Source organism: Gadus chalcogrammus, chromosome 8, assembly GCF_026213295.1.
Source record: "Gadus chalcogrammus isolate NIFS_2021 chromosome 8, NIFS_Gcha_1.0, whole genome shotgun sequence".
Taxonomy (NCBI): Eukaryota; Metazoa; Chordata; class Actinopteri; order Gadiformes; family Gadidae; genus Gadus; species Gadus chalcogrammus.
The window spans coordinates 18,989,501-19,012,027 of record NC_079419.1 but is presented as its reverse complement, the minus strand read 5'-3'; the positions used below and the strand labels follow the sequence as shown (position 1 = coordinate 19,012,027).

General features: G+C 43.6%; 1 protein-coding gene across 1 annotated transcript in view; it reads left to right on the top strand.

Annotated features, from left to right (window-relative positions):
* Positions 1-162: 162 nt before the first annotated feature.
* The window catches only part of LOC130387916 (phosphatidylinositol 3-kinase regulatory subunit beta-like), a 26,498-nt gene continuing 4,133 nt past the window's right edge, over positions 163-22,527 (top strand). Inside the window, exons 1-2 of the mRNA XM_056597210.1 lie at positions 163-418; positions 7,826-8,774. Of these exons, the coding sequence (XP_056453185.1) occupies positions 8,449-8,774 (326 nt within the window). The 5' untranslated portion in view covers positions 163-418; positions 7,826-8,448. The remainder of the gene's footprint in view (positions 419-7,825; positions 8,775-22,527) is intronic.

The window sequence follows — 22,527 nt, the reverse complement described above, 5'->3', positions numbered from 1 at the left end:
CTCTGTATTTAATGGAATAAAAAGAGATTAGAAAGTGGAGGTAGTCTTGTTCAGATTCGGTCAAATATCCGTAATGGGCTGTAACCATTCGATAGCACAGGCCCCTCTTCACTCATTCGTGGGTTTCCGTTCAACTTCGTCTCTTTCCGTGCTCTTCATATTAGTTCCCACGCACTATCCTCTTTCCCTGCGCCGCCGTGCTGTGCTGTGCTGGAAAATGGCTGTGTAGCAGGCAGGGGAGTAATGTACGGCAAAAGAAAGAAAGAGCGAGAGAAAGGACGCAAACCAACAGTGAACAGAGGTTCAGAATAAAGTCGATTTTTGTACCGACCACTAAATCGATGGCAGAGAAGGAAAAGCACTCGCATGTATTTGTACTTTAGTTGAAGTGGACGAGGCTACGAGGCGCTGTCTACGGGTGAGTTTCTCCAAGTTATTGCACATTTCCAGTACAGCAGGACAGAACTGTACTGGAAAATGGTGGAAGCGCTGCAAGTGTGCGCCGAGCAAGCTGTTGACTTATGCCCTAGTAGTTTCATCCAGGTTTAAGAGTATACATTATCCAGGTACAATTGCATAGTAAACGTTTCTTTAGATGTTAAAAACGAAGTTAGTTGCTTTACTTTAAAGTGATCCATATAGTGTATTGTGCTCGTCGACAGTTTGTAACGAGTCCCCTGAGCACTGAAGTGGTCCTAGTTTTGCGTTTCTGTCATCATTCGCAGTTCTCCATATAAATCCTCCCAGACTGAGGTCTCATAACTCCTATAAAGCACCTCAGTAAAGCACATTGTGCTTAAAACGCACTTCCATTCGTCTAACTTTGTACATATTATCTTCGACTGTATTTATACTGCTGACAAGCTTAATGTCAATTAAACCCCGAAGAATAAACATCTATTATAACGTTTTTCGATAAATGGAGAAAGAAAGTGTGCTGTGCTGAACTTTAGAAACAGAAGCAACTCAAACATGACGGTCGTGCGCTGCACCCTGTTTGATTGCCGTCCGTCCTCTTTTAAATCTGTATTAAATTCAGTATTTAAATTTTAAGGTACAGTGCTTGACATTACCATATGCCTCCTATTAGGCCCACCTATTTGCTATTGTTAGATTGAATCTAATGTTTTGCATGTTGAGGTTTAGGATTTGGAGGATGTTACTCTTTATATAACAAGGCAAACCATATGTATGTTAACAGTAGTTCTAATGAAACATAAACAAAATCGCAATATTATGTAATCATGTTCAATATTTTTTTTTCATGACATTTATATTATGTAACATGTATATATTTTAATAATATTTTATAAAAAACACCTTTGTCTCCCCCTTCCCCCACACACACATGGACTCAAGACAAACACACACACACACACACACACACACACACACACACACACACACACACACACACACACACACACACACACACACACACACACACACACACACACACACACACACACACACATGCCCAGAAAAAAACAACCACAGACATCCTGCCCTGACCCTTGTTGTCTTGCAATTACTAAATACAAATTTATAAAGTAATATCTCGATATTTGCGATATCTCGATATTATGCTTTTTGATGTCCATTTCGTATATCCATCATAGACCTTTCTTACGTTTGACTCATCAAGACAACTCATTTCCAAGCAAAGAACAAAAAAAGGCATACACACAGAAGTGTATACTTGAGTGACTTTACAAAACCTAGCAAATTAAAGGATAAACAGTGACTTAAGAAAAATCTTAGAGAAGTGTTCTATGGGGTGGAGGTTGGAGGGAGTGTAACAAAGGTGTTGGGTCAAAGCTTAGGTTGTGACCAAGAACCCCCTATAGCTTCTACCTATGCAGTCAATGCATTGATGCACTGATGCTGTGGTATACTGATATACACAGATTTACCTTGAGGAACATCTCAGAGAATGTATGTTCTCCTAAATCTGGATACAGTCAATCCCATCTGTGTCTGGTCAGCGATAAATGGTAACAAATTCAGCCCTGACTTTTATAACTAGCAAATATAATTGCATGGAACCTCATTTGCATTGCATCCATTAAAATACAATATATAAAAAGAGCAAAAATAGGACAATTCAACCAATAAAAACTTAATATGCGTTCCGTTCTTGACACAGCATTTTTATTACTATGTGCTATTGACGATTATCATTCCAGTTATAAATATATAATATATATTGACATTTTGGCTACCAAAATCGAACCCTCGTTTTTCCAGCACAGCAACCGTTCCAAAACTTTAGTCAGGCCCAGCTGTGCTTCAATAAATCTATCCCGAGTTGGGAATAAAGGAACACCCAACCATTAGGAATTACTTGAAAAATCTGATTTATAAACCCTGTTGCAAATCACAACTGTGTGTCATTCAATTGCAGTGTGAGGGTCTTTGGCTTTATGATCTGATCTGATATCAGGTCATCAGAAGAATGTGGTCCCTCTTTTCTGCACTTTCGTTCTTTTTTTTGGGTTAGTTTCAGTAGTTTCAACTCAAGCCTCAACAGAATCGCTCCTCGAAAACTCCTAGTTGTCATTAAAAAAGCATTAGTTTTGACAGCATTACAAGTTCTAAAAAAGTACAAGTTGACCTCATTTGTTTTTTTACCCATCTGCCCTTGTTGCGTTGACTTAGGTAATTTTTACTCCGCGCAAAAATAAAACCACACGTCCACGTGATGCCTGTTTTGCACGTCGATATCAGGAAATGAGGTTGATATTCAGTTTGGCTGCCAGTGCCACTGATCTCCCTCTGTGCGTTATTATTGTTATACAGAGTAATGCTGTTGTGTGTTTTTATTTGTGGTTAGATGAGAGGCTCGTTACCAGATCTGTTGGCCTGGTGTCCCTGAAATACAATCAAGATGAAACATTGTCCTGATCACTGATCACATTTTACAGTTGAAGGTTAATGGGAACCATATTAAAAGCAATCGGACCAGCCTTAATGAGCGCAGCAATTTAAAAAAATAACATAGATACTATGCTACTAATGATAGAGTTGTGGTTCAAATAGGACTGTTTCTCAAATCCTGATGTGTATGAGTTAGGTGTCCATGTGATCAGTTGGCTGTAGATATAGGGCACTAGTATTTCCAGCCATTTTCCCTGCGTAGCAGTGTTATGGAGTAGCAGCATAGGTCTACATTATAATACGTTAAGTATTCATAATTAATGTCCTCAGATTTAGAGCTCTTTTTTTTACCAGGGTAGCCTAGAATAAGAAACTACTTCTCCTTTATGGTCAAAGTATTTAATCTTCAAATGTGCAGTTTGACATGGTCATTCTGTACAATACAATTCTTATGACAAGACGAGGCTCATCCATTGCTCTCAATCTCTTAATCTTTGTTTCTAAGCAGCAAGAATACAGAGTCCTCTTCCTGGGCTTTGGGCCTATCTCCTCTGGGTTGCCTGTGGCGCAGTTACATTTCTCAGGTCCATGTGCACCGATGGACCCGGGCCAGTCTGTGTGTGTGGTGGCTATGGTCTGCACAGCGCACATTTAGCTGCACATTTCCAGAGCAGTATCTTGGGTCCAATTAAACTTCTTAATGTTGCATTAGCCTAATATGCACGTTTGAATGCAGAGTTATGTCAGGGTTCAGGCTGAATGTTTATATCAGGGTTGTGCTCGGTGGCTTCTCATGTTCGTTATTTTACACATCATGTCAACGTTGATTGTCATGGTTGAATATCTCTGACTTATGTAGGCCTACGATTTGGTTTTGGGATTCTGTAGCATGTAAACTATTATGTCTACACATTATTTATTTTAATATAAATAAACGCAAAAGAAAACATGCTAGTATGCGAACAATAACATATCATATTTTTCTCTGTTCCATAAACAGACTTAGGATTGGTCCTGTCTAGAAAGGGGTGGAAGCCAAACAACTACACTCCTCACAAGTCAAGCGTATGGGGTGACCCCCTTTTCAATGTTTTGCGTTCCCTAAAGTCATCTCTGCCTTCTGAAATATTTTGAAGATGTGTACTTCAATGGTAGAGGCTTATATGAATGGACCAACAAAGTATTAACAGATTCATGAGAAAGCAAACAAGTGCTTACTTATTGATAGGATTGTACGGGGCGCTATATCTCAGAATGAATAATGATGTTGGCTACCATTCACCTCAGGTCTAGATCCAAACACGTCTGCCTTCGTTGGTAACTGAACGTCATGTTGAATGATTGGTGGAGAATTGGGTGAACTGCAGATAATCTGTCTATCTGTGTGCATGTCTGCTTTTCTGCTCATGGCTTCATTTGTCGGTGGATATGTATTGGACTGGGTTGTAACCTAGTCTGTGAAGGGCTACAATTTACATTATCAGACAAATTGTTCAATTGATCAGCCAGTTTGAACATTTCATTTAGAAATACAATTATTTCAACACATATGTAACATGCAAATATTATAAATATATCTTTTGGTTTTGTTGTAACTTGGGAAAAGCACTTCTCAATCAGATGGTTGGCTGTGTGGAATAGAGAATCCGTGGGACATTATGCACAGTATTAGTTCAGTTGAGTGTATAGAGGTCAGTCCTGTATTGACTAAACGCAGAATGCATGTCAGCATGTCAACATTAAAAAAATAGATCTTAAAACAGAAGAGTAGACTAGCTCCCATTTCAACATGCCTGCATTCCCATTTTGATAATGTCTCAGCCTAGGCTATTGTTCAAAGAACAATAAATATATTATATGCCTATTTAATTATTTAACTTCGTTGATTAATCTTGTGTCTGAATCGTTTGCGTTTTGTACTTGACCATTAAATACAACTTAATCCAATTCTCTGTACAATTTGTAAGCAATGTTGAACACTTAACATTAAACATATGAATCCTTTAATCAGCACCACAGCTAAGTTAACATTTCTCATCATAACATTGCATCATTTGCCGTGTCATGCTTCAATTCCATTCCTGCTTTTAGAATCCTTTAGTTTTATTTTCACAATTGTATATATTTTATACATTATACATAAAATAAGATGATAAACGGCATGTTTTAAAAGGAAAAGTAGTATCTGTGGAAAAGGTGGGAGTTGTTTGGGTCAGATGCTTGATCACTGCCTAGATACATTTTCTAATATTAGAACGTTTCCTTGATTTGCCCGGCTTCTCTGGTGACTCGGGATCACATGGTCAGAGCAGCAGCCAATCAGATCACAGGGTGAGCTTTCCCTCTCTCTAGCAACAGTGAGTTACTCGCTGCCTATTCATTAATTATTTTCCTCCACTCTCCCCAAAGCCTGTTTGGACTCAGCCGATAGCTAAGTGCGCCTCTCTCCCCCCCTCTCTCTCTTTCTCCCTCACTCTCCTTCTCTCTCCCTCCCACTCTGTTGTTGCCCTTCTCTCTTCAACTCAGTCCTGTATAAAGTCTTTAAAAGAGATGGATTCAGTGACGGGAAGCCGACTAACCACTGCTGCTGCCTGTCTGAAGTCAGAGCAACTCCTACAATGTCAGAGTGGGGAAACAGAGAGACGCTTCTTCTTCCAACTCCTAGGAGTTGCAGCACTTCTTCTGCTCTGGAGAAATGTGATAAATCAGGACGGCCATATCAGTGGACATCTCCTCGCTTGCTCCTGCGTTTTCACCTCATCCTTCCTCTTCTTCTTGCTTCCCTCTCTTTTCCACAACACTATGGTGAATTTAGGAAAACATGGAGTGTGGAAAAGGCAACTGGACTTTTTTTCCCTTCTTGGTGAGGACAGAAGCGGAAGGCGGGGGGGGTTTGTCAGTTGGAAGGCAGTACTGTGTATTTGGGGTGGAGGCGGGGGGCGGATGGGGGCGGGGGGGTGTGTTCAAGAGCAGGTGGAGAGAGGAAGGGAAGGAGGCGGGCGGGGGGGGGGGTTATGGTGGTGTGAGCGTCGCGGGCTGTGGTTGGGTCTGCCGCTGCCACGTGTCTCGCCTGGCACCTCTCGCATCTCCACTCTGAGGATGTTGCACCCGGAGTCTGCCCGTCCAGCTTCTCTCTCTCTCTCTCTCTCTCTGAGCCCAAAAAGTGTGGTGAGTGCCGGCCATCAAGCGGTGTCCTGTCTTCCTTCATGCTAACTCTTTGCGGTGCTGGTAACTTTGGACCGTTTTTTTTGTTTGGGTTTTGTGTATATATAATAACAACATTAACAACTGACGGAGGTTTGCGGTCAATGTTTGCTCGCTCGCTTTTTTCCTTTTTTCGAATGTCGTAGGCAAGTGAGGATAATGTAGGCTAAGGTTCGAATGCATGCAGCCCCGCATTAAGCGATCAGTCCGAGCTTTGTGCTTTATTTCTGATTTAGGTCAACTGTTTTCAAGTCTTCTTAATGTTATTTTACTTTTGGACGGGGTCACCTGGAACGTTAAATCAATGCATTGAAAACGGTTGCACAACAACGAGCCTCTCAATCCAGGCCGATGATTATATAATTTGTGAAATGCCCCAAACCCCCCCCAAGAAAAGAAATACTCCCTACTTTTTGACACAGACCAACCAAGAATGTTGATATTCTCCATCATTTCACTTCATTCATTCGTCCATCGTCCGTTTCATTCGTTGTTTCATGCTTATTCGTGTTCGCTGTTCGTCATGTCTTCGCCAGGTCTAGAGAGGTTACCCGTACCGTCGATACTGCACGGACAACAGACACCAAACGTCTGAAAGAAATCCTAATCTCTCCGTCGGGCTCTTTGCTCGCCCAGCTCTGCTCTATAATGAATGCCGTTTTGAAGTTACCTCATTGTTTCAGCATATTTCCCCCCAACTTGATCTTTTGGGCCTCAGGAGGTAAGGGGAAATCAGAAATATCGATGTGTGTGTTTTGCATTGGATTACAAAATTATTTAAATAATGGGAATTAAGATATGAACTATTAAAGTTATCAACGCGTTTGTTTTTATGTGATCCCGGAGTCAATAGCTTTTGAGATTGACGACGTTCCTATAAACGATTGCTTGATACGGTAAAATGTTCCCCAGGTCTTGTGTCTATAAAGATAAGGGAGCATACCAACAGTATTGGCCTTTTATTGTCATAATATGATATTTAACTCAACCTAGCAACAAAAAAAATATTGAAGAAGAAATATATTTTTTTTCCATACAGCGATCTCGTTTGTATCGGCTACTTTCAACAACTATAAAGCCTTTTTAGAAGAAGAGAGAGGCTTTTTTTTCTGGATAGAACCGAAAGGTAACTGTTTTTGAAAAAGGTATTTTCATCCTCAACACTTCTTGGGACCCTAACATCTCTGGGCGCCATCGTCATCTTCATCAACGGCACACTCCTACAAATACGAAAACATTTAATAATACTTTTGCATAGCAACCACCCACATAGTTGCTTTTATCTGTGTGGTGAAAATGGGCCACGGTATTATGGGGAAGTTGCCCTGGCTGTGGCGTTGCGTCGGTGGAGGCTGTGAGTGTGACTGTGCAGGGAGGCTCACGTCCAGGGACCCAGGCTGCTGCCGGCTGTGACGCAGCAGCCTCATCCCACCCGCCGCCATCGCAGCCCTGCGCTAATGCTCGGCAGCGCTGCCGCAGTTCGGCCATTTTTCGTGCTCCACTTTTGAGCTGCGCTCGTGGCCACGAGCCGCCATTTTGCCATATTGTGTGTCCCTTTTTAAATTTTTTCGAAAGGTCTCCAAGTGTCTTAAATTGCAATTAGTAAACTCTGTTTTTTAATTTCAGTTAAACAGTAAGCTCAAGGTTAATGCCAATTTTTGTGTTCATATTTTTTTTTTGATTATTTTTCTTTAAAATGTTCTACTATGTATTTTAGCTTAATGTGGTCTCCATGTCCATGTAGGTTGGGACATAATCAGTGTCCGGAACATGCGGATCCCAGAGAGAAGCGAGGGGGATTAAGGAACGGGCCAGCCTCTCGTGCCTCAGACCGGACCACTGGTGGGTCTCAGCGCGTCGAGACGTCAGCGACGGAAGGACCCCCTTTGGCTGGCCAGCGCTCCCGGACGGAGCGCTGAGGAGGCTGCTCCAATAGCACCCCGGCCAGCAGGTTTTTGCCGCTTGAAGGAGCATGTTGCCAACGCTCTCCCTCTGCTCCATCGTTTGGCTCAACCGAGGCATCAAGCTGAGGAAAGTGCTCCAGCGCTCGGCGACCAACGCTGGTCAACTCTGAGGGACGGTCCTGCCGCGAGGAACAGCGGACCCAGCGGCGGTACTCCCCAACCACCCCGTATCGCTTTGGAAATGCTTCTAAGCTTCGGGTGACTGTATTCTCCCTCCCCCCCCCCCCCCCCCCCCGCTCCTCCCATAAGCCACCGTACTCCACACCACCGTTTCTGGGGGGGGTGAAGAAAATAGAAATCCGGTCGAGCCATAAACAATAAGTGGCATTTGGACCCATAGTCAGCCATTTTACCTCCCTCCTCTCTTCTGGTGGCCATTTTGTTTCGAGCCTGCCTGTTCAAAATGGCGGCAGAGGGCTTCCAGTACCGTGCCCTCTACGGGTTCACCAAGGACCAGGAGGAGGACCTGGACCTGCAGTCCGGGGACCTGCTGACGGTCAGCATGGCCTCGCTGCTGTCCATGGAGAGCTACCAGGACGGCTGCATCGAGCGCCCCGAGCGCCTGGGCTGGCTGCTGGGCTTCAACGAGCGCACCAAGCAGCGCGGGGACTTCCCGGGGACCTACGTGGAGTACGTGGGGCCCGTGAGGATGGGACACCCGTCCAGCCAACCCCGGTCCCAGCGGCCCCTCCCCGCTGCCCCGCGACCGGACGCATCACAAGGTAAGGGGCCCTGATCCGTTCCTGGTCTGGGAGGGCCGATGTCCACTCATAACCAACGCGGTTCAGCCATGACCTGTTTTCTGTTATTTATGTAACGGCAGTTGAACAAAATAATATAAGGTATTTTTTTCAAATCAATCCAAATAACCTTTTTGCTACTGTGAATATGTTGCTGTGCTTGAGGTTGTGATAAGATACGACTGGGCCTGTTTACTTATTTGTATACTCTGCATTAGTGCCCATTACCTTTACATTCTGCTCTTCATTGTGGTTACCCCAAGTCCACGGACATTGTGACGTTTTTTTAAATTTGTTTTTGTAAACATTACAAAAAAGCAGGAAGCACTGAATCTATTAACTATTACTCAATCACTAACAATGCAAATATGCAGCATTTCCCAGTAAGAATCACGCCGTTTAAAAATGCAGATAGATTCAACTATGAACGTATACAGCCTATTGAAGACAAGGTTATGTTCCGTCCTTCCACCATAATGTATTTAGCAGTATTTAGCAGATTCAATTATAATGGAGTTTCACTTTTTAATCCCATGTGTAGAGTAGTGTTGCAAATGGCAGTTCACGTTTGAGGGGGATTATGTTAAGTGTTCTTGTCTCTGTGTGCATTTGGAGGGTTTTTCCCTCAGATATGTGTTTTGGGGCCGTTCGTGTTTTGAGGTTGCTTCCCTGTTCAACGACTAAAAGTGTGCTTCAATAATGTGGCCATGTTGACTGGTGGCAGACGCTAATTTCTCATGTGGGGAGAAAGGGGAAACTGATTTTTTTATTCATTATGAAAATATAATTTTACATATTATTACAATATGTTTTAATTTGGATGCAACACATTTGCATTTCATTTCCAATGATGCATTTATTGATCAAACAGTAAGAAACACATCCTGTATGCATGTGTCCATGACAACATATGGTGTTTTATGACCGATTTTATTGTTCTTCAGATAATTAGTGTGAATGCTGGAGGCACTTACAGCATATGTTCTTCATAAATTTCTTATTTTATTAATATTCTGCCACTTTTTCGGCCCTTTACTACTTCCACAGTTTTTCATCTCCATTCAATATCAAATCTTTTAGATGTTCAGCTTCTTTGAAATCAACGTCTGCTATGTTTCTAATAAAAATATGATACAGCTTTTAAGAAATTACGCTTTTTAAATGTATAAAGGGAATCAATAGGGCAGAACCTTTCTGTGAGACTTAAAGTACTTCAGAGTTCGCACTCTGTACTCTGTACATCTTTTACCTTTAAACTTTCGTTCTAACATTAAACAAATCATCACATGAGCATAGTTAATGAAAGTAGTTGATAATTCACCTAGAAACACAACAAAACAAGTAAAGCTTAATTATTTAGGCGGTTCTGGATTCATTAGTGTTAAAATAATTCAATGATTGGAATTATACTTTTTGAGCGTGGGGCGTGTATGTGTAACAACTTGTTAACGACACCGTAGATATTACAATGGGTCCCAATGGAGACTCGCCCTCTCTTCACACTCTTCACACAACAGTCTCCTCTTTTACACCATATTCAACTGAATTGACTACATTTGAATGGACAGACACATGGTGGACATCCACATGTTGGTCTACTTTTACTGAACCTTACCAATTTATAATAGTCTGGTTTTAGTCCTGACCAAAGCATTGAGAACAAGGCAATGGTTTGAGGCTTTGTTCTTCATTTCATGGCTGGTTATCTGCTTCCGTTAGAAGGGCAAAACGAGGCAGGCTAGGTTTCTAAATGCTAATGCTACTTAAAAACTATATATTTATCGATTATTATTTATCTGTCTCTAAACAAACAATATGTCATATGAAAGCTGAGACTTCATATATTCAGTAGTAGTATGGTAGTATATGCCACTATAAACTAGTAATAAGTATATAAACAGTAGCCGTAGCATTCTGTGACCTAAACTCAACATATTAGATATGAACAGATTTCCAAGTTACAACCATAAATTTCTTACCATTGTTATTATCATTCTAATGTTAGTACTTATCAAACCCATTATACTTTGTATTATGTTGATATTGTTTCATAAGAATACTACTTCTACTACTTTTCATTCCAATATTACAACATATTGTCCTGATACTGTTTCATAAGAATACTTCTACCTATCATGAGTATTATGCCTACTTATAGTCTATTTTACAGGTCTATGACTTATCATACTACTTGTGCTACTGGAACTTATACTAATCTGCCTATCATACTGCTAATAATACTAGTACTACTTATCATTCTACTTTACTATTTATCATGCTTCTATGACGTCTAGTGATCATACTTATACTAGGCCTAGGTTTAATCTGTATCACTTTAGTTTAGCTATTTGTTCCACTCTTAAACTTTTGTCAACTATTTTAAGCTATTTGAATGATTTGTATATTCATATTGTTATGCTTACTCAATCCAGACTATAAACTTTTGTACTCTGTTCAAATTCCATTCAACCATTAAAATATAATAAATCATTTAAAGCCTGCAATCTAGTTTGGGGTTAGCCTTTCAACAGCCAGACGTCACACAGCTATTTCGTAAGAAGTTGTCTTTTCTTTAATATTGGTGATTATTGTTGGAGCATGTGATACAATAATTGATTTTGTGTGAATGAACAATAAAGTAATATTATAATTGGTGTTAATGCTATTATAATTTTTTATTATATATTAGTTATTATTATTTATTAAAAAGAAACACTAAACTAAACCAATGAATCAATTAATAAGGAAAAATGATTATTTCCAAACACAAGGGCAGGGAACAACTAGCAGAACTTCCATGGTGGAACAAAGTGAGTCAAATAAGTCAACTATATTATGTGGAATGGAAAAAAATCACTTCAATATTGGACAATGGTTTTTATGTCTAGGAGGACAGTGGAACGTATGATTAAAAAAGTTAATTTAGAGCCCCGAAACTTATCACTGAGGCATGTGATGTCTCACACTGCTAACACATGAACAGGAAATGGTATGTCAGGACCTAAAAATACGTTCAAATTGCTCTAAAAAGCAGAGCAAATTGAACCAACAGACCTGATGCACTTCGATGACTTGTAGCAGATCTGTAGCTAATAGGCTAATCGCTATCGTCTTTGCTTAAACTCCTCAGCCCAGTTGCCAATCTTGGGAGAGTTTGGGTAGGGCTTTCACTGGCCATGACCGCACACTGACCCCCTTAATCTATACTGAAGATGCGTCATAATCCTCACCTCTATGGAAACGCAGCTTAACGAATTGATCCCTCCGTTGGACAATAGAGGTCCAATTGAGCTACTGATGAGGCTGTCCCATCCAGGCCTCTCATTGGTCTGCCTGTGAGCCTGTCTCCATGGCCCCCGGTTTGCGCCACACTTGTGACCTGTAGCACCTCCTGCCTCCAGAGTGCAGTCTGGAGAGGGTTCTATCTGCACAAAGAAATGTGCGTATCTCCTGCCGTGTATCCCTTTGTTGGCCCGTCTCCACTCAACTCCAGGGCATTGGTATTGGGAGAAGGAAAGTCTAGGGGGGCTGGGGCGTGGGGGCAGAAGGGAGCTACAAGTGCTTGGAGTGGCCATGAAGTATCTTTATATATTACGAGGGTCTTATCTGTTTTGACGCCAGACTTTTAATGAATGAATGAACTTCTTGATTCTAAACTTTGAAACACAGGTTTTAATCATAGGGTTAGCACAGAGCCGAGTTTCAACGCATTTCGTTTTTTGATTGCTGAAATTGTGATTATCAGTTGAGCTGATGGGATTGGGCCACACCACATCGTGGTGAATCTGGACTGCGGTACCCATTTTAAACGCTTGGCGTGTATGTTACAAATGGTACCTTTTTTTTTATGTTCATAATATCTACATGGAATCATGTCCAAGAGGCCTCATTAAACTGGGGCCCTGTTTCCAACTCAAACATCTCTCTGGCTTACGTTAGCCTATCTTGAGTTAGCCCAGCCTCTGAAAAGCCTCTTGTCCTTTCTTGCCAATTTTCCCCCACAAAGCCAATATTTCTATTTATTTTTTCATTCATACCTTCCCCTCCCCCCCTCCCTTTTATTACCCTCAACTCCAGGATCCAGGTCCTCCTTGTATGGAGCTCAGAGTCACAAGTTTGCTTGGCCAAAATAGATTAAACAAAAAAAAGGGGCTATATCCTGCCGCTTATGTGATATGTTCCAGGATGAACCCATACATTCCTGCCCCGTCAAAAGCCATATTGTCTTCTAACTCCTCCATGGGTTCCCTCTTTCTCCCTATTCTTTTTGACAGTTGGGCTTAGTAGCACTCTGAGCACGCTCAGAGCCAGTGAACTCTGCTTTACCTCTGGTAGGAGGCCATTGACTATTCATAATGTACCACAAAGACGCACTGGGCTTCCTTCTAATGTATACGTTTTTAAATTCACTTGTCGAGGCGGAGTAATGTGGAATTACCAGCAATATGACTTGTAAATACTCGGGTGGGAGTTCTGCAACAATATCACATTGGCAGATTAAGATAGCTGGAGATTTAATAGTGGCAGGGGGTGTGAGAGGGAGTGTTTGGTCCACCCTGGGAGACATCCGTATCAGTGAATGGCTTGTTGTCAAACAGAAGTCTTGTAAGGCCATACTCCCAAGCTGTGAACATGCATAATAGTTCTTGCCCAACTGGGTTTACAGCTACATTTTGTTTTGCCCTGCAGACTGTCAATCACTCTGCATGGGTGCACTGCAAAAAATATAATAAAATAATTTAAAAAGGAACAATAACAAATGCTGCCTCTGTTTGGTGAAAGGTGCTGGTTTTAGCGACAACATTGTGTTTGTCTTTTGCACTTTTTCAATCATTGAAACCAACCCACAACAAAAAATAACTCGTTCTACTTGTGCTTTTGTATAAAAGATAGGGTGTAAAGATGAAAAGGTCACGTCAGTCTTGCTACAGAACCTGTTGGAGCTGGTTCAGACAGAGAACCTGGTTAACGGTGTTGCTATAGAACCTGGTGGAGGTGGCTCAGACAGAGAACCTGGTTAACGGTGTTGCTATAGAACCTGGTGGAGGTGGCTCAGACAGAGAACCTGGTTAACGGTGTTGCTATAGAACCTGGTGGAGGTGGCTCAGACAGAGAACCTGGTTAACGGTGTTTCTACAGAACCTGGTGGAGCTGGTTCAGACAGAGAACCTGATTAACGGTGTTGCTACATAACCTGGTGGAGCTGGTTCAGACAGAGAACCTGGTTAACGGTGTTGCTACAGAACCTGGTGGAGCTGGTTCAGACAGAGAACCTGATTAACGGTGTTGCTAAAATAACCTGGTGGAGCTGGTTCAGACAGAGAGCCTGGTTAACGGTGTTGCTACAGAACCTGGTGGAGGTGGCTCAGAGAGAGAACCTGGTTAACGGTGTTGCTAGAGAACCCGGTGGAGGTGGTTCGGGCAGGGAACTTGAGGCTACAGATGTCTCCTTCCTAGGAGGACGGACGCTAGCAGACCACTTCGGCATTTCGGCCTTCGAGTCCTGACCGTAGGAGTTTAGATTCTGAAGGAGAGCAGGACTTGGTAGAGGATTGGATTGGAGATCAGCAATAGATAGGGATTGAATATATTTGCTTCCCCTGCAGAGTGGGGAAAGCAGAGGTTTGTGTGGACCTGTATTAGTATAGCTTTAGTTTAAGTATCTCTATCGGTAGGATGGTCCAATGAATGCTCATAAAGCTGTCTCTATGAACAGTGGGGGGGGGGGTCATTTGGGGGCCGAATATCCTTCATATCAACAGCCATTTGGAGTCCTATGTACAGGGATAATGTTACAGACTCAGATTATATGTGTTTTTCATAAGCAGGTGATCAGCTGGAGCATTTGCCAGTGCTCAGTTTTCCTTGCTGTCAAATTAAATAATAATAATGGTTTGTCTTAACGAAAGCTAAAATATGCATGAGTGCAGGTCCTGCCTGGCCAGCTCACCCCCACACGCAGCAGAATGCCATTTGGTATTTGTCCTGTATGAAAAAGACTCACTTTCACCAAGGTACACCCGACCGATGAATCAGTACAGCCTTGCTCCATGCAGGACTTGTTTACACACTCGGTAAAGTAAAGACAGGGCTGGACGGCAGGTGAGAGTGTGGGATGTGTCTGCAGTGCTAGTGTTGCTAACAGTTCTACTCTGTGGCCACGTTGTAGCAGAGGATAGCTTTATAAAACATGTCAACGGTGTAGCGTGAGACGGGGACTGCGATCGGCTTCATTCCCTCGGCGCCCGGGCCAAAACGTTTCTCAACTTGTGGCGCAGCAGAAATAATCCTCACAGAACACAGGCCCAGTTTTGGTTTTCCCTCCCACTCTCTCTCTCTCTCTCTCTCTCTCTCTCTCTCTCTCTCTCTCTCTCTCTCTCTCTCTCTCTCTCTCTCTCTCTCTTACTCTTTCTCTCTTTCTCTCTCTCTCTGCCTTGTGTGTGTGTCTCCCTAACCCTCTCCATGGCCTCACTTTTTACTGCCTGCTGAAGTGAACCATGGCTTGCCCCCCCCCCCCCCCCCCCCACACACACACACACACACACACAGACACACCATCCGCACCACCCCTCTTATCCCTCCAGCAACTCACCCCCCTACCTCCCCTTACACCCAGTATTGCCTTCTCCCTCAATGCTTCCCCCCTCCATTTATCCTTGTGTCTCTCGTGCCTTGCTCCGGTTCTCTCTCTTTATTTCCCTTGCTCTTCTTCTCCCTTAGTTCCCTTACCTCTCTGTCTCCCTGTCTCTCTGTCTCTTTCTCTCTTTCTCTCTGTCCCTCTCTGTCTCCGTCTCCCTGTCTCTCTCTGTCTCTCTGTCCCTCTCTCTCTCTGTCCATCTATCTATTGATTTATCTCTCTCTGACTCACATACATGTCTGATACTTTTTTCTTTTTCTTTTCCTCCTTGCTTGCTTCACACAGCCCCTGTCTCCTATTATGATCTCTTCTCTTCCCTCATTCTTTCAGATTCCCATACATGTCTGATGCTGTCTCTGTCTCTCTGCCTGTCTTTCTCTGTCTCTTTCTCTCTCCCCACCCTCTCTATTTCTCTCACTCCCTCTCTCTGTCTCTCTCCCTTTCTCTCTCCCTCTCTCTGTCTCTATCTCTGTCTCTCTTTCTGTCTTTCTCTCTCCATTTTTGTCTCTCTATCTGTATCTTTCTCTCTCTGTATCTGTGTGTCTCTCTGTCTCTTTCTCTATCCATTTCTGTCTCTCTTTCTGTCTCTTTCCCTCTCTGTATCTGTGTGTCTCTCTGTCTCTTTCTCTCTCCATTTCTGTCTCTCTTTCTGTCTCTTTCTCTCTCTGTCTCTGTATGTCTCTCTGTCTCTTTCTCTCTCTGTCTCTGTATGTCTGTCTCTTTCTCTCTCCATTTCTGTCTCTCTCTCTTTGTCTCTCTCTGTCTCTCTTTGTGTCTTTCTCTGTCCCTGACTGTCCCTCTCTCCCTGTCTTTCTCTCTTTCTGTCTCTGTCTCTGTGTGTCTCTCTGTCTCTTTCTTTCTCCCTTTCTGTCGCTCTCTGTTTCTCCCTCTCTGTCTCTCCCTGTCTGTCTCTCTGTTTCTCACACTCAGTATCTCTCTCCCTCTGTCTCTCTCACTCACTCTCTCTCTCTGTCTCGGGGCAGCAATAAAACATGCAGCAGGGCCAGTTCTGAGAACTGCGAGGCCTCCAGTCCCTCTCTTGCTCCACTCCCGGCTCAATACCAGGAAAACACTTTCAAAGAAGCCGTGGGGGAGGGAGGGAGGGAGGGAGGGAGGGCGGTGGTGGGGTGGGAGGAGGGGATAGACAGGGCAGAGAGTGAGCTTGAGAGAGAGAGAAAATGAAAAAGATAGGACAGAATGAAAGAGTGGTGTGGGGGGGGGGGTGTGAGAGGGGCTTCAGTGTAAGGTTGGGCTGCTTCAGCCAACTGCAAATATAGGAACCAGCTGCATCGGGATCCTTTTCCCTTCCTCCTTCCAAAGGAGCGTTAGAGTTTTGCTACGCTATTCAGGGTTTATTATTGAGATAAACCGTACGAGGTGTAAATATTGTTCCTCGACATGTTTGAGGCCACACACTGGAAGAGTGTGTCTCCATTAAAGAGGTGGAATGATCTTCTTCACAGATGATCAATAATAACCTCTCTTCGGGGCAGTCTAGTGGTGGTAAGAGGTTTGAAGATCAAGGGTGCTGGGACGGAGCGTAAAGGGTTCCGGGATTCGGACACCAATTTGATCAGCCCAGTCGTTACAGGCAGCCCCGAGCAAGATGCTGAGCCCCCCGGTACCTGCTCCTTAACGACGCGTACCGCACACTCACTCTGTATCCATTCGCATATCAGATGGCATACCAGCGCCGCACGCCATCGCGCCGCTCGCTTCACACCTCGGAGGTCTGTAGGATAAATCCCTGGCCCCCAGATGCCCTTGGGCCCTTTACATGGAGGTGTGGAGCTCCGGGGTGGGGGTGGGGGGCACACCTGTCCGACCTGGATCGCTCTGTGCATGCTGGCCGCCTTGAAAGCCTGTTGTGACAGGAGGGGGGTTCGCACACACCCATGATGCATGGGCCTTTCAACGCTCTTGCCAAGCACTGAACACATGTTTGCCGTGAAACCCGATCGACGCGTTGCACTCGTTCTCACACACACACACACACACACACACACGCCAAGCATGTTTGTGACCACTGTCTCTGTGCGACAGTTGGCTTTCCTCCGCCATCTTATTATTTCTATCGGTAGAATTTGAACACATCAAATCCAAAATCAAATGTTAAAATTGTTAAAGCCTTCATATTCTACTTTTATGATTGAATAAGCCTTTAATTGTAAAAAGCAAAACATCAACGGTTTTGATTTTCAACGTTGATTTAAGAATCACTTCTCCCTCTTCTCTCTTCTCTGTTCTATTTGTTCAAGTCATGTCTCTCTTTGTGTTTCTGACTGTGTTTCTGTGCACTGCGCAGGCATCACAAGTAGAGAGATTGAGAGCGGGTGAGTGATAAGGAGGGGGAGAGAGCAAGAGTGTGTGTGGGAGAGCTAGCCTTGTGTGTTACATCACAGCAAACCGATGAAGAAGATACAGGGAGGCAAATATTTAGCTTCTCGTAGCTCTGCCTCGCACAACGACTGCCAGACCGGGTCACAGAGCTTATCACGATGGCCGCTCCAAATGGGTTGGTGGGAGAGCACGTACAAAGAGCCACATCCATCGCACGTTCACATCTAAAGAAAACAAACAAAAGTATAAACGATCATATTTCTGTTTATTTCCCCTCTGTTCTCCACGTACAACAAAGGAACGACTCAAACCTGGCAAACGATAATCCACGGCCATTAGGGCTGCCCGATTATGGGAAAAATCATAATGACTATTATTATGGTCAATATTGAAATCACGATTATTCAAACGATTATTTTTGAGTTTGAAAACATGTTGTATTTATTCAGCATGTCTCTCCCAAAAAACTTTGTATCTGAGTACTGTGAAATTACGCACACACAAAATGGTCAAAAATATTTTTTTTCCAATCTAAAATAATATACAGATATGTTTCCAGCTGTTCTGCCCTTTCTATAAAACACTTAAAAAAAAAAGAAAAATTGATTATGTTCATTTTGTGATAGTTTGACGGAAAAACTAAATCGCGATCAAAATTCGATTAATCGCCCAGCCCTAACGGCCATCGTCTGCGTTGCAGCTCTTAAGTCCTAAAGAATGTAAATACTCTGTATATGATGTTCTTTGAGTTGTTCTTTCCCTATCTGTTGGTTTTGTGGTGGGGTCCTAGGGAATACGCAGTCATGACCAGGACTAGCACGGTCCCGCTATGAGGGAGACTTTCTGCAGTAATTGACTTAGGTTGCTGTTTCCTTTCCATCTCTCTCACTATTTTTCTCTTTCCTTCTCTCGCTCTCTCGCACCCGCTTGCTCTCACTCTCTCGCTCCCTCTCTCTTTTGCTCTCTCTTTGTCTCTCTTTTGCTCTCTCTCTCTCTCTCTCTCTCTCTCTCTCTCTCTCTCTCTCTCTCTCTCTCTCTCTCTCTCTCCCCCTCACTCTATTTAAATCTTTCACTCTCTCTGTCTCTGTCTCCCTTTTCTCTCTTGTGTTTTTCTAAAATTGCCTCAAGAGTCGAGGGGTCACAGCTGCTTTCGAAGGAGACAATAAAAATGTCTGAAATTGAAATGATGATGATTTATAAGCTCCACAAATGAATTCAGCGCTGGCAACGTCGTGTTCATTTTGTGGGAAGCAAGCAAACGCTGAGAAAAAAAAGATGTCTCTATTTATTTATTTTGAGTTAAACGAAAAAGAAAACTTTGTGTGAAAAGTGTGTGTGTTTGTTTGTGTGAAAAGTGTGTGTGCGCGTTTGTGTGAAAACTGTGTGTGTGTGCACATTTGTGTCCACTTGCCCATCTGTGCGTGCCCTGCTCGGCTGTGTGTATATAGCGAGTAACATGGCAACCCTATTTTTTTTCATCCTTCCCTACCCATCCACCTCCCAAACTGTTGGAACACATTTGTTCTGCGGTTTACTAGTCTATATTGGTGCCTATTTCCCTGTTATGTTTGAATTTCCTCTCTTATTAGCCGGGGCCCATCTGACCTCAGCTGTATTTCTGAGTCTCCTCAGGATTGTCCCCAGGTTCTCGTGGATGAACCGCAATAACCGCTGTGTCCGACTCTCGACCCGACGCCGTGTTTTGACACATCGGTCCACACGGAACGTGTTTTGTCTTCTACCATGTCCGCTGATATAATAGGATCCATTCAAATGGGGAACCTTATTTCATCTGGGAGAGGGTCTCACAGTGGCCCTCTACTGGTATGTTCCAGTATCGGTGTTTGTCCACCTATTAACCATGTAGGTGAATGCGCCAAAGGTGCCGAACATTATTCTGTTCATCCCTGTTAACATTATGGCCGCATCGCCACAATTCCGTGTGTACCTACCTCACTTATACTGAATTGAGCAGAACGGCGGGGAAACCAAAGTTACAGACTCGTAAACCGGCTATTTGGCCATCATTTCCGGCACAAAAGGCATAAAGGCAAACATCTTTATTTCTCAAATTAAACATGGGTCTAGGTAACAAAATCAGAAAAAGGTATTTGTCCACAACGTGTCCAATGCACTAGCTGTCTCCTGCAGTCTAAAAACCCTCTACCCAACCAAGGCTCTGCTTGTGTATAAGGGGCTGGTATGACTGCCCCTTATACACAAGCAGAACCTTGGTATCAGCGCGTGGTTAAACCATGGACCGGAGAAAATAGGGAGCAGCGACCTTTGCCTGCAGGTAGTTGTGCGCTCGTTACCGTATTCCACCTACGGCAGAATACACATGATACAGTAACATAGCAAGCTAATTGTCTGTCGCTGAACTGGTAGAGCATTGCACTTATGTTGCCATAAGTGGCAACATAGATTTAGATAAACTAGATTGATTTTATCGACTTTGTTTATTCATTTTATCAACAACAAAAAGTTGATTGGTCAACTTTGACACTCAGTAAAGTCAAAAGCTAAACAAATGACTCTCTATTTACAACAGTTTGTTTATCAAACCAATCTCAGTGTATTTTTCCACTTTGTTAATCACATTTCTGGGAAAGATGGCTGAGTAAATTTTGGCTGAAGGGGTGTCGGTAAAATATAGCTCTGCAAGTACAATGTGTTGTGACAATCAAAGTCGTTTTTTGGGAAAAACATTGAAACAAAAAAAAACAAGAACAAAAGGAGACTAATGCACAAACATTGTGTGTGTGTGTGTGTGTGTGTGTGTGTGTGTGTGTGTGTGTGTGTGTGTGTGTGTGTGTGTGTGTGTGTGTGTGTGTGTGTGTGTGTGTGTGTGTGTGTGTGTGTGTGTGTGTGTGTGTGTGTGTGTGTGTGTGTGTGTGCGTGTGTGTGTGTGTGTGTGTGTGTGTGTGTGTACGTGTGTACGACCACAAGTAAATGTTTGTATGTGCATGCTTGTCGTGTGTGTGTGTGTGTGTGTATACCCACACATGAGCTTGTGTGTGTCTGAGTGCTGGTGTATGCCCATGTGTGCTTTAACTTGATCATACTCAATCATTAAGCAGCACGTGAGGACAATGAGAAGGAGGAAGGGGAAGGCAGGGGCCCGCAAAACCAAAATGGCCAGCGGGGAGGAGCAGTTCAGGCAGAGAGGCTGTATTCAGAGAGAGAGAGAAAGAGGGAGAGATGGATTGAAAGTGAGAGAGCGAGTAAGAGGGAGAGATGGATTGAAAGTGAGAGAGCGAGAAAGAGGGAGAGATGGAATGAAAGTGAGAGAGCGAGAAAGAGGGAGAGATAGATTGAAAGTGAGAGAGAGATAGAAAGTGAGAAAGAGAGTGAGAAAGAGAGAGCTTCAGTCTCTCTGCCAAGCCAAATTAGTTGCAATGTTTAACCAATAGACACACAGAGGCTGCCTGAAAAAAAAAAAAGTGGAAGGAAGTGAAAGGATGGAAGGAGCAAGAATGGACAGAGGGAGAGAGAGAGAAGAAGTTGAAAGATAAGTAATGGAAGAAGTGCAAGGGAGCAGAGGCCAGAGAGAGCAGGAGAGAGAGACATAGAGATATAGGGCAGAAAAGGAGAGGGTGAAATCCAGAAGTAAAGAAAAGTGCAAGACCAAGAGAGGGAGAGATGTTAACTGGAGAGAGAGAGAGAGGGAAACCAAGGGAGAGTGAGAGGGAGGAATTGAGGGTGCGAGAGAGAGGGAAACTTGAGGGGGAAAGAGAGAGAGAGAGTGAGGCAAACTGAGAAAGAGCGAGAGAGGGGAAGGGGAACGGAATGTGCTGACGCTGCGTTTCTTGTCTGAACTCCCCCAAATTAATAATCAGCAGTGGTTCAGCCCGGCCGTGCCAGGGGCAAGAGGCTGCTGCCAAAACCCCGGCCAGTCCAGGCCCTCCCTGCACACACGCACACGCACACACACACATGCAAAAAGTAACACACACGCACACAATGTGCAGCACACACACAAATAAACACATATAAACTCACACACAGTAAGAAGCACACACAAACAAACAGAAACGCCCGCACACGTGAGTTGCCACACACACACAAACACGTGCATGCACAGATACACACTCATGCAGGCATGCATATGTACACACGCACACACACACAGGCACACCATGCGCACACATACATTGGGGCCAAATAGGAGGCACTGGTCGTTCTGGCACGCTGCCAGTGGGCTTTTGCTTGTTCAGGAGTTTTGATTAAATCCTTTATTGTGCTCCACTCACGCAAAGAGCCAAGGGAAGGAGAGGGAGAGAGAAATGGGTGAAAAGAAAAAGGGAAGAAAAAAAGAGGGGGGAGGGTGAGAGGAATTGGATATCCCCCTTCACCAACCCTCCTCCTTCTACTTTTCTCCCTCATATCAGTCTCTCTCTCTCTCTCTCTCTCTCTCTCTCTCTCTCTCTCTCTCTCTCTCTCTCTCTGTCTCTGTCTCTGTCTCTCTCTGTCTCTCTCTCTGTCTCTGTCTCTGTCTCTGTCTCTGTCTCTGTCTCTGTCTCTGTCTCTCTCTGTCTCACCCTCTCTCTCTCTCTCTCTCTCTCTCTCTGTCTCTGTCTCACCCTCTCTCTCTCTCTCTCTCTCTCTCTCTCTCTCTCTCTCTCTCTCTCTCTCTGTCTCTCTCTCTCTCTCTCTCTCTCTCTCTCTCTGTCTCTCTCTGTCTCTCTGTCTCTCTGTCTCTCTCTCTGTCTCTCTCTCTCTCTCTCTCTCTCTCTCTCTCTCTCTCTCTCTCTCTCTCTCTCTC